Source organism: Ambystoma mexicanum, chromosome 10 (genome assembly GCF_040938575.1).
Source record: "Ambystoma mexicanum isolate Mex_15411 chromosome 10, UKY_AmexF1_1, whole genome shotgun sequence".
NCBI classification, from domain to species: Eukaryota; Metazoa; Chordata; class Amphibia; order Caudata; family Ambystomatidae; genus Ambystoma; species Ambystoma mexicanum.
In genome coordinates this window covers 1,320,973,716-1,320,986,515 of record NC_090932.1, presented here as the reverse complement: position 1 = coordinate 1,320,986,515, position 12,800 = coordinate 1,320,973,716, and the positions used below count along the sequence as shown (strand labels likewise).

General features: G+C 46.7%; 1 protein-coding gene across 1 annotated transcript in view; it reads right to left on the bottom strand.

Annotated features, from left to right (window-relative positions):
• The window catches only part of PITPNB (phosphatidylinositol transfer protein beta), a 915,448-nt gene that overhangs the window by 888,933 nt on the left and 13,715 nt on the right, over positions 1-12,800 (bottom strand). Inside the window, exon 3 of the mRNA XM_069619364.1 lies at positions 7,807-7,906. Within this exon, the coding sequence (XP_069475465.1) occupies positions 7,807-7,906 (100 nt within the window). The remainder of the gene's footprint in view (positions 1-7,806; positions 7,907-12,800) is intronic.

Genomic DNA, 12,800 nt, shown 5'->3' with positions numbered 1-12,800 from the left:
TTCCGAGAATGCCTCGAAGAGCCTGAGGAGTGGCGAGACCGACTCCTAGAAGGAGACCCACGAGACTTCCGACGATGACGCGGAGAGTCACCCCTCGAATCATCCGTCGAAAGCCCCGCAGATTTCGACTTCCGGGGCTTGGACACCCGATCTACCGACAACTTCTTCTTACGTTCGCGTAAGGCTTTGAAAGTGAGTGAGTGGCAGTCGATACAGTCATCCGTGTCGTGGGCCTGCCCGAGGCACCAGAGGTAGGCGTCGTGCGAGTCCGTCACCGACATCTTGGACCCACACTCCCCCGCACTTCTTGAAACCCGGACGCGGGGTCGAAGACGAAGTAGAAGACATCTTCCCACGAAGGATTGTCACAAAACGAACAGGTTCGAAGAACCGAGAAGAACAGAACTCCAAAGAGTCGAGGCGTGAACCGAGAATCACGAAGCAACACGTTCGCGGAAAAAACGGAACTGAGGCTACGGGCGTCGTGCGTCCTACTTATCACATCGGATGACGTCGGACGTCGGAGGAGGTCCTCGACGGCGCATCGACGTCATCAACGCAGGACGCAGAAAAAAGTTTCCGAAGCAGCACAGCTGTGGTGATTACATGTCATAAATATGGAATATGTCAGAGGACCCAATCCCCTCGAAATGTGTTCCTGCAGATTGGTAGAAAAGATCAATATATCGTCAAGATATACGATCAGTGAATGAAGTAATAAATCCGAAAACAAGTGGTCAACGAATCTTTGGAAAACTGATGGAGCATTGGCCAGGCCGAAAGGCATTACGTGATATTCGTAATGCCCAAAAGGGGTGCGGAATGCCGTCTTCCATTCGTCTCTGCTTTTGATCCGAATTAAATGATAAGCGCCCCTCAGATCCAGTTTTGTGAATATGGAGGCACACCTTACCGCTTCTAAAATATCTTGAATCAGAGGCAAGGGATATCGATCCTTGTAGGTGACCCCTATTTAATCCCCTATAATCGATGCACGGTCTCAGTTCCTTGCAGTCTTTTTTCGGTATGAAAAACAAGGACGCTCCAGCTGGACTTTTTGATTCCGTGATAAGTCCGTTGCGTAGGTTTGTCTGCAGATATTCCTTCAGGGCTTCCTTTTCGGGATTAGAAAGGGTGTACATCCTTCCAAAAGGGATCTGAGCGTCCGGCAGGAGATCTATACTGCAATCTTCTCTCCTGTGAGGAGGCAGTTCCTTGAATTCCTCGTTAGAGAATACTTTACGGTACTTGTGGTAGCATTCAGGTAACAATTTCAGATTTAGCACCACTGCATGAGAGTTCTGTGAGATTACAGGTGCATTGGAGGTGTGTATACCAGATGCACCGCTATGTAGACATGTGGAGATGCACTATTCCGATCCCAGAAACATCGTTCCAGCCTTCCAATTGATATAGGGATTGTGTTTAGCCAACCAAGGTATTCCCAAAATTACCGGGTAGTGAGCTGCCTTAATGAGATCAAAGATCACCTCCTCTTCATGGGAAGATATCCTCATTGTGATGACGGAGGTATTAGCTCGTATGGGTCAAGAGGACAATGATTCTCCGTCTACTCCTTCGACTGGGACAGGTAATTCTTTAGCCATATGAGGTATCTTGTTCTTGTAAGCCGAATCGGTATCCATAAAAAGACCTGCTGCCCCGCAATCCACAAGAGCTGGAACGTTTTCGAGGGAAACGTCATTGAATCGGAGAGTTACCGGTAGAACCACCATATGAGGTGAATTAGCCACTCCGTTGAGGGAACTCGGAGTTCCCTCAACGGCAGGGAGGGACTAGATTACAGTCCTTCAAAACATGCTTATCCAATCCACAGTACATACAGAGACCCAGAGAGCGTCTTCTGTTTCTTTCTTCCGAGGTAAGAGGACCTCGGGTGGTTCCTATTTGCATAGGTTCTTCCTCATGGGTTCGTGAGGTTTTGGCAAATTCACCTCTTATGGCTGGAGGAGGTCCTTTGGCTTTTCCCTTCTTCCTTTCTAAGTTCCTTTCTTGGATTCGATAATCCATCTGTAGAACGAGTGTAATCATCTTTGCAAGGTTATGCGGGCGATGTACCCGAGACAGTTCATCCTTCAAGTCTTCATTTAGGTTTCTCCTAAAGATAGTAATGAGGGCGTCATCTGCCCAGGCCGTTTCATGTGCCAGTTGCTTGAACTGTGTGATGTATGCCAGAATTTCCATTGTTCCTTGTTTCAGGTCTAAGAGGTTTTCTTGTGCTGTGACCACTAGTTCTCTGCGTCCAAACATGGCCTGTAGGCTATTGGAGAAGCCGGCTAGAGTCTAAGAGTTGATTATTAGTGGTCACCAGGGGTGTAGCCCAAGCCAGTGCACTCCCTGATAAGTTGGATATCATGAAGCTAACCTTGGATCAGTCGTTAGGAAAAAAGGGCGGTTTCAATGTAATTTGTACCGTACAAGAGTCGATGAATTCTTTTAGCTTTTTGGGATTGCCGTCATATTTCCCCATAGGGAGGGGTCCTGGAGGCAGTTCAATTCTTGAATGTACTACTTGGCGAAGCATGGTGTTTTCGTTGCGCAGGGTTTGCATTTCGGTATTGAGATTTTGTACAGCTGCTACGAGTTGCTGTATCTGTTGTTCCATGGTTTCTTTTTGGGCGTTGCTATCTCTTACAATCTCTTTCAACACCACAGCTTTTCTTATGCCAGGAATGGTACTCACGAATCTTCGGGTTTTATCGGAAGATCTGTAGAGGAGAGAGGCGTCCCCCCGGGAGTCCAGAGACCGTAAGTAGTACTCTGTGCACCCAGGGGGCCACCCCCTGGGAAACCCTCCTGGGGAAGAAAACCCAGAATCAGACAGGTTCCGACTGTGTAGAATGGTAGTCCACAGGATCAATGAAGAAAGTAGACAGTAGTAAGCTTGCTGTTCAGTTTGGAGACTGGATGCGGAATACGAGTAATCCTAGGTAAGTTGCTGAGGAGGCACTAAACAATGCCAGGAGAAAAGAACTGACACCCGGGAGACGAGACTCCAGAGGTTGAAGAGGAGAAAGGTTCAAAGAGGCCGAAGGAGGAAAAGCTGCGACCACAGTAGTGGCAGACGCCGGAGTGGAGGAAAGGGGCCGAGAGGGGTTAGGGGCGGCAGTCGCCGAGCAGAGAAAAAAGAGCTACGAGCAGCTAGCACGGCAAGCCGTGTGGGGAAAAGAAGCCGCGAGCGGCCAGGGTTGGCAGACACCGAGCGGAGGAAAAGAGCCGCGAGCAGCTAGCACGGCAAAAGTCGAGCGGAAAAAAGAGCCGCAAGCGGCCAGGGGCGGCAGACGCCAAGCTGAGGAAAGGGAAAGGAGTTTTGAACGAAAGGACTGCAGGAGAGCACAGAACCAAGGTTCAGGGGTCCAAGGACAGGGAGCAATGCATACACAGGAACGAGTAGCAACGCAGAGAGTCATAGTGATACAGAGTATAAGTAGGAGTGATCACGCTGATTCTCTGAGTGCGTGAACTAGACCTGCACTGTTAGAAAGTGGAAACGTGATCCAACAGGCGCCATCTTGAATTCCACTGAGTGAGCCGAGGATGGTGAATCTTCCAGTGTTTCCAAAGACTTCTAGGGGTTTTCCTAACAATTCCAGCATACCCAACGGGAAAACCATCCCTCCGTCTCACACCCTCAAACCTTTTAGCTTTTCACCATTATCTATTAAAAAGGTAGAAAACATCACCAGTAAACTCAAACCCTCCAATTGCCAGGGTGACGCATGCCCTCACCTCATCATTACGCATGCTAACCATGAATTAGCACCTTTTATCACTGCCTTTATAAACTCCAAATTCAACACAGGCATCATCCCAGATAACCTTAAGGACGCATGGGTCATCCCCTTACACCAAAAAACATCCTTAGACCTGAGTACCCCCTACCAATTACAGGCCTATCACCACTGTCCCTTTTTACTTAAAATCCTGGTCCAAGCTGCTTATCTGCAGATTCAGGATTATCTGGAATCCAACAAACTCCTTGGTCTCAGACAATCTGGCTTCCGACCAAGGTATGGAACAGAAACTGCCCTTATCGATTTAAAAACACAAATCGAGGACCTCAAAGATAACGGTAAGCTGGCCCTTTTACTAGACCTATCGGCAGCTTTCAATTTGGTTAACCATCAAATTCTCTGCCTTCATCTCAAATATGCAGCCCACTTCTCCAACAAGGCCACCACTTGGATTAGCTACTTCCTTGCTAATAGATCCACAAGGGTCTTTTCCCCTTCTGCCTCCGCTGAACCCTCGCCAGTTCCATGCAGGGTCCCTCAAGGTTCCTGTGTTTCACCCACACTCTACAACGTGTTCACGAAACTGCTATTCGATATTCTTGACTATTTGGGTGTCACCTACACTAACTACGCGGACAACACCCAAATACTCATCTCTATCACTGGCGACCACACAGTTGAATACGGGCTCTGTCTTAATGACGATAAAACAGAGCTACTCATCCTGGGTTCCGACCACAGACTTAACAGATTAGATACAGCCTTCAAATCTTTCATTATCGATGGCAATACTATTGAGGTATCCAATGATACTAAAAACCTAGGCATCTATCTTGATTCAACACTGTCGCTTACTAGACAAACCAATGCAGTAATCTCAGCATCTGCCTATACATGCAAACTCATTACAGCATGTCGACCATTCCTCACCACAACTAACAGTACCATCCTTGCCAGAACCCTCGTCTTGTCGAAACTCGACTATTGTAGTGCGCTCTATGTGGGGACCAGTCAATGGAACCTAAGTGTCATGATGCCTACCTACAAGGAGCCAGGTCCGACCCAGCAACCCCAGAGGCAGGCATCATTTCCCCCGGGGAGTGCCAGCGGGCCCAAGCTGGGGCCCTTTGGACACAGTCCTGGCGCCTTAGGCGCCAGGCTCATGTTGGACCTCTGTCCTGGCGCCTTAGGCGCCAGGCTCATAAAGCTAGACATGTGTGCAAGTGTTTTAATGTGCACTTACCTGATGCAGACCATGCTGCCACATCCAGGCCCTCTTGAGGCCTGAATGGAACTACTTTACCTGTGGGACTACTTTCCACCCGGGTGTGGTCGGGGAAGGATACATACCTAATCGGATGAAGGATACACACTTGGAACTTCTTCCAAAGCTATTTGAACCACACCCGATCAGAAACTCACGCTTCGCGTTGTTCTGCTCCTCGCAGCTGGACGCTCACCGTGTCAGCTCCTGCATCTGGACCTCAGCCACGCCTGTCAGTATCCTGGGTCACCTGCAAAGGGAGACAAAAGACCTTACCTGCTAAATCAGCACCACAGAGACATCACACCGACGATCCTGAAAAGGAAGACATCATTTTAAAAGCATTTCGCTATGATTGCTGCAGCGCTGCATTTCACTCACCTTTCCTGGACGCCACCGTCTTCAGCAGCGATCATCCTGATCCAGAGCCTAGAGAGAAAAAGACAAGAACAAGGTGAGAGAAGGAAGGGAATAGGAAAAGCTCAGTTTCCTTCTAAGTCTTACCTGTTGTGTCATTCCTATTTCATTTCGGGTCTTGCCGCTCCCAGGCATCCGGACCCCGGCCCCTATGGGGAAAAAAGACAAAGACATTGAATGAGCGAATGCAAAGACATTACCTGAGCGCTCATCCAGAACTTACCTGTCATTTACTGGAACAGCACGTTTCACTTCGGGTCGGCACCATATCTCCGGCATTCCGAACCCCGGCCCCTAAGGGGAAAAAGACAATGAACATTATTATTAAGCTTGGACTTTTGAACTTGCAACAGAACTTTTACAGAGCCTTACCTGAATAGTCAAGCTTACCTGAACTCCCATCAATCCTCAATCCAGTGAAGTAACTGGGTTTCAACGCGCCCCTGCATCAGTAGCAGGACGGAGAGCTCATCCTTCCTGACCCTAAGATGAGACTTCACGGGGAATCGTGGAAGGGTATCGTGGAGGGTTGGAAGAGAGTGGGAGGCTTGAGCATAACTCAATCAGTAGGTAATACTCCCTTTTCACGCACAGGGGAATATTCCTGCGAGCCGGAGAAGCCAGAGTAGAGGGGCCCTTCCTGTCCATCTTCAGAGTCCTGCGCTCACCATTGAAGAAGCATCAGCACTCGAAGCCAGACCTGCGCCTCCGTGGGAATCAGGTGAGCGTTACTAAGCCAGCTACAGGTAACCCAGAACAATGCTATCAGTGCAGCACTAAATATTCAGAGGAACCAACACATCTCTGACACCAGACGCAGTCTACAATGGCTTTCGGTGTCCCAAAGAATCTCCCTCAAATCCCTCGCACTCGCACACAAATGTCTTGCCAATCAGGCTCCAAAATACCTGGCGGACCGCTTCACAATCCACAACTCCAGCCGCCCACATAGAACAGCCCAAGCCCACTGCCTCTCTCTACCACGGTTTAAGCTTCAGAAAGCAGGGGGGTAGTTTCCCTGTCCTTGCCACCAAATTGTGGAACTCGCTACCTAACACACTCAGATCTGAACCTTCCTTTAATTCCTTCAAGAATAAAGCTAAATTGTGGCTCATAGCACAGGACACCCAAAGCCTCCACCTGTCACACTAGCCATAAGAACCTTCATTGTTTTTCTTTGCCTGGCATTGCTAGGCTTCGCCAATGTGTCTAAATCACCCTGTAATTATTGTGTAATTACCTTGTAAATTATCTTGTAAATATTTGTTGTCTTTGCTTTACTGTTTGCTGATTAATATGTTCCTGTAACCTAAGAAATGCGCCCAGATGTCTTTGGGCCAGGCGCGCTATACAAATAAATAAAATACAAATAACACCTACAACTGGCTTAGTATGCAATTCCAGGAACATACACTATCAGTGATGGATGAAACGAGGCTAGTGACCCCCTAAGAGGCACATCACAAACACCTATAGAGACCTGTTGAGAGCCAAGATAGACGTTTTGCTCAAGGAACAACGTTAGATCCTGAAGATGATCTAGAAAAGTTAGATGACATGGAAGACCATGTATGTTTTGTGAAGTTTTTTGACACCTTTCTTTTCTATAAGAGAAAACCAGTACAGTGGTTAGGCATAACCCTCTGGGAGCACTTTCTTGTATCTTTAGTGAGCTCACCACCAGAGTTTTTGGCACAAATCCCTTACGTACCAAAGCCTCAGGTGTCAAGGGAGCGTACAGCGCAAAACTGATACATACCCCACCCGCCCACCTGCTACAGCTGGTCAATTTATGTGGTCTACACTTTGTGGTGTGTGATAACACATTCTGTGCCACAATGACAGAAAACATGGCAAGACAGTCCCTCTGAACAGGTCATGGGGGTGTGAATCTTGGCAGGCACATGGGACTGACATACTAGATGTAGCATGCAGAAATCCACATTTGATGTTTTTTATTCAATTACATTAATTTTACGGTAATGTGTAGCTCAGACCGTTTATCCGCCTATCCAGATTGTAAGGCCATGTAGGGCTGCTTTTGGTGGACAACTGAACAGCTTAATAAAGCAATAAAGGAGGGTAAATATGAACCCATTACAAATGCTGCAAGCATTCAAGTAGCCTGGAATCTTGGAGGCAATGAATGCCATAAAAGGCAGAAAGGTTTACGTGTACGCCTTACACAGCTTGGGCTTCACAAAACATCGGGAAAGCATGCCAACTGATGGCAAAGCAAGCACTTTTGCATGAGGTGGTCAGTGAAATAGACACATGGGGACAATCAGTTAATTGTTCAGCAATCAAAAACAGGATAAGTCGACTAGGAAAGAATAGGGCCAAAAGGGAGATGAAAGAAGCTGAATTTACCTGGAAGAAAGCTGTCCTGTACAGCCAAGGGCTGGGTGTACTGCCATTGCGATGAGACATCTTGTAGCAGATGAAACCTTGTTGCATTGCAGCAGGGAATCTACAAGTTAAAGGATGTGGTAGTGGATATGATGCAGATCATCCCAGAAGACTTGGAAACTTTACTGGATGAACAACAAGAAATGCTTGAGCTTCTGAAGATCACATACTTCCTAGACACACTCTCTAAAGGTGTTCCAGATTGGTCTACCATAATATGGTCTGAGAAGCTGACAGAACTGAATCTATCCAGACAAGCTCAAAGACAAGCCACAGCAGAGTCTACCTATACTTTGCTGAGTGTACTTAAGAAATTATTCACACTGCATGGGATATTGAACATTACCATGCCAGCAGAAACACCTCTGATTTGCGGAGAACTGCAGACCTGGGGCACTATACACTGAGTAGAGATGCAGTGGATACAAACACTATGAGGTGCCCTACACCCATGCCTGTGTGACTAATGAGGATTCTATGTTACAACTGTATTCCCTGAAGAACTGCGTGAGAACACCCCATACAATATGCCAGGACATACTCAAGATCAGTCCACATGAGCAGAATTCAAACTCAACCAAGTGCATTCTGAGCGCAGTTCGAATGTAAACCTTCAGGAGCAAAGCTATGCTACTACCCAATGGATCCTACATTGCAGTCTAACATTGAATGCTGTGGTGTGCCTGTAGGAATTGCCAGCTTAATCATAGTTTCAAGAATGACGATGGGTTGCAAAATTATTTTCATCGTTTTCGTGCTGATCGAACTAGTGCTATTGAACTGGCCCGAAGTAAAGCTGTCACCACTGAAGTTCCCACAATTATCACAGAGACTGGCATATCTCTTAGATATGAAGATACACATCACTAGCAGCACTGAGTCTTTCGCAGAAGTATCAAACAGGACAATGCTGGAGAGAACACCAGATTGGCCGAGCCCTGTTGGAAAGCTCAGAACCAACAAATGGGATACATTATGGACTGGCTGACAAAGACATTCTTCTCTTTCAATCCACTTAAGAGTACTTTAGACTTTTTTGGAAACAAACTCGGGGATCACTCCTGTGTTCTACATACGCGCAGCTGGGTTCATCCTGATCATCTTTTTATTTAATTGTGACAAGTAACAGTGAACCTGTTTGATGCACCAAAGCTGTATCTTGACTAACAGAAGAACAATGTTGTGACCCTTTCGTGTGGCAAAATCTACCCATCTCTGATTCATCAGTGACCATCAGCAACTGAATATTGTGTGCTGACCAGTACCTACTGCAGCTGGCTCTTTTCAAGATGAAATTTTTACTTTTCAGTATTTAGTATCTAGTGATGATTCTGAGTGAACACATTTATAGCAACTGAGTAGAATGGCATTTTGTACATGCTCTTTTGTCTCTTCACTCTTATTCCCATGATGCCTCTGCAGCTTGTTCTATGGCTCATGGGGGGAGGGAGTTGCATGTAATTTCCATGTCTGTCCAAGCTTGATGCGCCATTTCTGAGCCATAGTCCTAAGCCATGATGCAGTTGTCAGGTCTTATTCAGTAAATGCGTGTGCTGATGCAGCGAGTGTTGCTGCAAAAGTGTTTACGTACATCATGTTAGTGTGAGAGTCTGGTAAAATAACCAAATAACCCTGTACTAGGACACTGCAGCCCTTATCTATAAACCTAGCAGTTTGCTTCTCCCCAGGCCTTCTAGGCTCAGCGCCAATATTCTAGTAAACAGAAAACAAGCAGATGAGGGCTCCCCAGGAAAACAACAAATTCCTGTCCCAATTGTAGTTTTTGTATGCTGCCAATTTTATTGGAAAAACGCCTAGTGCGGAATGACAAAAGCCATCCGTGGCTAATATTTACACAAGAAAAGGTGCTGTCCACTGAACACGATGCTTGTATCTTTTATATTTTGTTTAGAAACATTTTCAGTGTTGGGTGAATATTGGCGTTTGTAGGCGTGGATGAGTGATGGCCCGAAAAAGTATAAATAGAGTCAGCTGAAGCCCTGCACAAAGCTGTTCAGGGCAGCGGAGCTGTCAGGAAGACGGGGCAGATGCACACAGCTGGTTGGAGAGGGATCACAGAGGTTTCCAGTTGGAACGGTCCAAATCCCTCTTTCTTTTACTGAATCTCAATGCCTTGCAGTTGGCTTTTGTCTGTTTTGAAGCATTTCGAATCCCTAACAGACTCTGCCTATTGATTTTTTACAATTCAATTCTGTTTTTGCCCCCAAGGCAAATCAGCTCACCACCTAAAGAGCAAACACTTTATTTTGAATTGGCTATATGCTGGCACCATTGATCCCAAAGGACATTTAATTCTTTTTTGATGCTTTTCATCTTACTTTTGATACTTTTTTAATGAAAAAATCATGGTGCATTGATAGGTGGCTTTTTAAATATTTGGGGAATTTTTCAATTTTTCTTGAATTGAGGATAACCCCAGACATCAAGTCTTCTCCATCCCCCTGCCTTCTAGTTAATGAACATGAGGAGGCCTTTTACCCTTCATTTGATATCACATTGAGAAAGGTATTGATTGGGGCAGATGTTTCTGTGAGATTGCCCATCATGATTTGGTCTGGCAGATGTTTCTATGAAGATTGCTTAGCATGAATTCTGAGGTTGACTAGGAAGGCCTGTTGAGGGAGGTAGCTTGTTTATTAGGGGACTATGGTTTTTTGGAGAAGGTTGATCAGTCCTACTCTTGATCAGAGATAGAGCGAGAACAATGATTTCAGCCTTTTAATTAATGACCTTTGCATTTTTAGTGTGTTGTGTATAGTGACATTAATGATAACACTGTTTCTTTATTACATATTTCTTGTGATTAAAAGATTTACTTTTTACATGAGAAAGTACGACACATTTATTAAGCGTTCTTTGCTGAGTGTTCTCAGATGACTTTCAACATGAGTGTGGGGTATCTATTGTTATACAAGGTACATGTCTTAATACACACCAAGTGTTACTGGATGGTATGAGCAGTGGACTATCAATCTACCCTATAATATAAAATCATAAGTGACCCTATTGTGTAATTTTCTGTGGTGACGTTTTTTGAAACTCTTGAAATTGGGGTCAACGTATGTCCTACAGACATGGGACTAGTGTCATTCCGTTCCATATTTAGCCCACTTCAATGGTATACTGTCCAAATCTGCAATTCCTAAGGCGTTTGGAGTCTATTCACTGTTGAAGTTGTGTATAAGTGACATGTTTGTGTACTTTTTTATAACAATTTAATTTGGGGTCATTGTACATCCTACAAACATGGGACTGGCATCATCCCATTCCACATTTCACCCACTTTGATGGTATACTGTCCAAACTGCAATACCTGAGGCGTTTCAAGTCCATTCACTGATAAAGTTGTGTATGACTTTGTGACAAGTTCGTGTAACGTTTCATGTGAGTCTGGTGTCATTCCGTCCACACGCACCCAATTTTGATAGTATCCAGTCCAAATCTACAATTCCTAAGGTGTTTGAAGTGTCTTAACTGATATGGACTGATTAAGCTGTGTGATTAACTTGTGTAAGTGACAGTACCGTGACGCTTTGAACCATTGTATGCCCTAAAGCTATGGGTATGCGATCATTCCTTCCCACATTTCTCCAACTTTGCTGGCATACTGTCCATCTTTTTGATTCCCGAAAGGGGGAGGGGGTACGAATGAAACAAGCCCTTGGTGGGTTATCCCTACAAGCGCCAAAGACGATGAGTCCAACACGCAGCAGTCGCTAGGGGTAGGGGGGCGAACACCACAAGCCCCTCAGGGGTTGGGCACCCAAGGCGCCAGGGAAGCAGAGCCCCCTACAGTATAAATATAATGTGACATTGGTAAACCTCTGCTGTGTGGACAATTGTGAGCGGCCGCCTAATGCAGGGGTTGCCGCCTGCTCTCTTTATTGTCACACAGCGACGGGTACAGGCTTTTCCCGACCCCCTACTCATACCACAGGCAATGCTGGGGGGCTGGGGGTGGTTAATGGACCCTTCCCCGGGGGTGGATGGAAGGCTCTGGAGGTAGGGGTTATAAAAATCCTGTCAGCACAGTACTCCGCTGAAAATGCAGGACTATCGCACTGTCCATCACCAGCAAGCCTGAGCCTTCTGCCTACTGAATTTGAGAAGTCTATTGGAAAAACAGGGAACAGAAGATCTTTATATCAAAAGCCCTCATAGGACAAGGCTGCGGTGTTGAGCGACTCAGGTGCTCAGGAGAAGCTGACCGACTATACGTAGAACGCTTCGCTACGTCCCCGCATCAGTGCCTATTAGAACCGAGGTACGGACCCTCTGCGGCAAAGCCCTTGCAAGACAAGGCCGCAGTGTGGAACAACACAGGTGCGCTGGAGATGCTGCCCGACTAGAAGTAGCATGCTTCACTACATCAACGCATCCGTGCCTATAAGAACCGTGTTATGGACCCTCTGCGGCAAAGCCCTCGTAGGACAAAGCCACAGTGTTGAGCGACGCAGATGCGCAGGAGGAGATGGGGTTTCCGCTTAGACTGAGTGCGGATGACCTGAACCCCCTGTCTGCGGCCGCCAGACAAGAAGGTACAGCGAGAGATAGCTTGCTACACTCCACGCAACCCCTTTGACCCAATGCCCATTCTCACTCTTGCACACACATTGTTTTCCCGCCGTGACCCGTCCTCGCAGCCCCCACTCACCCTCTGCTTACTTATGCTCCCTCGCATTTTAGGCCATGTGTACTCCCTCGCAACCCTAGGCTGCATGTGCTCCCTTGCATCTTAGGCCGCGTGTGCTTCCTCGCATCTAAACTGTGCGCTTATTCGCATCTTAGGTCACATGCGCTCCCTCACAATTCTAAGCTGCGTGTGGTCCCTCTCATCCTTGGCTGCGTGTACTCCATCGCAACTCTAAGCAGCGTGCGCTCGCTCTCTACTCGGCCGTGCGCTCCGCTCCTTCTAACCGCTGCGCTTCACGCAT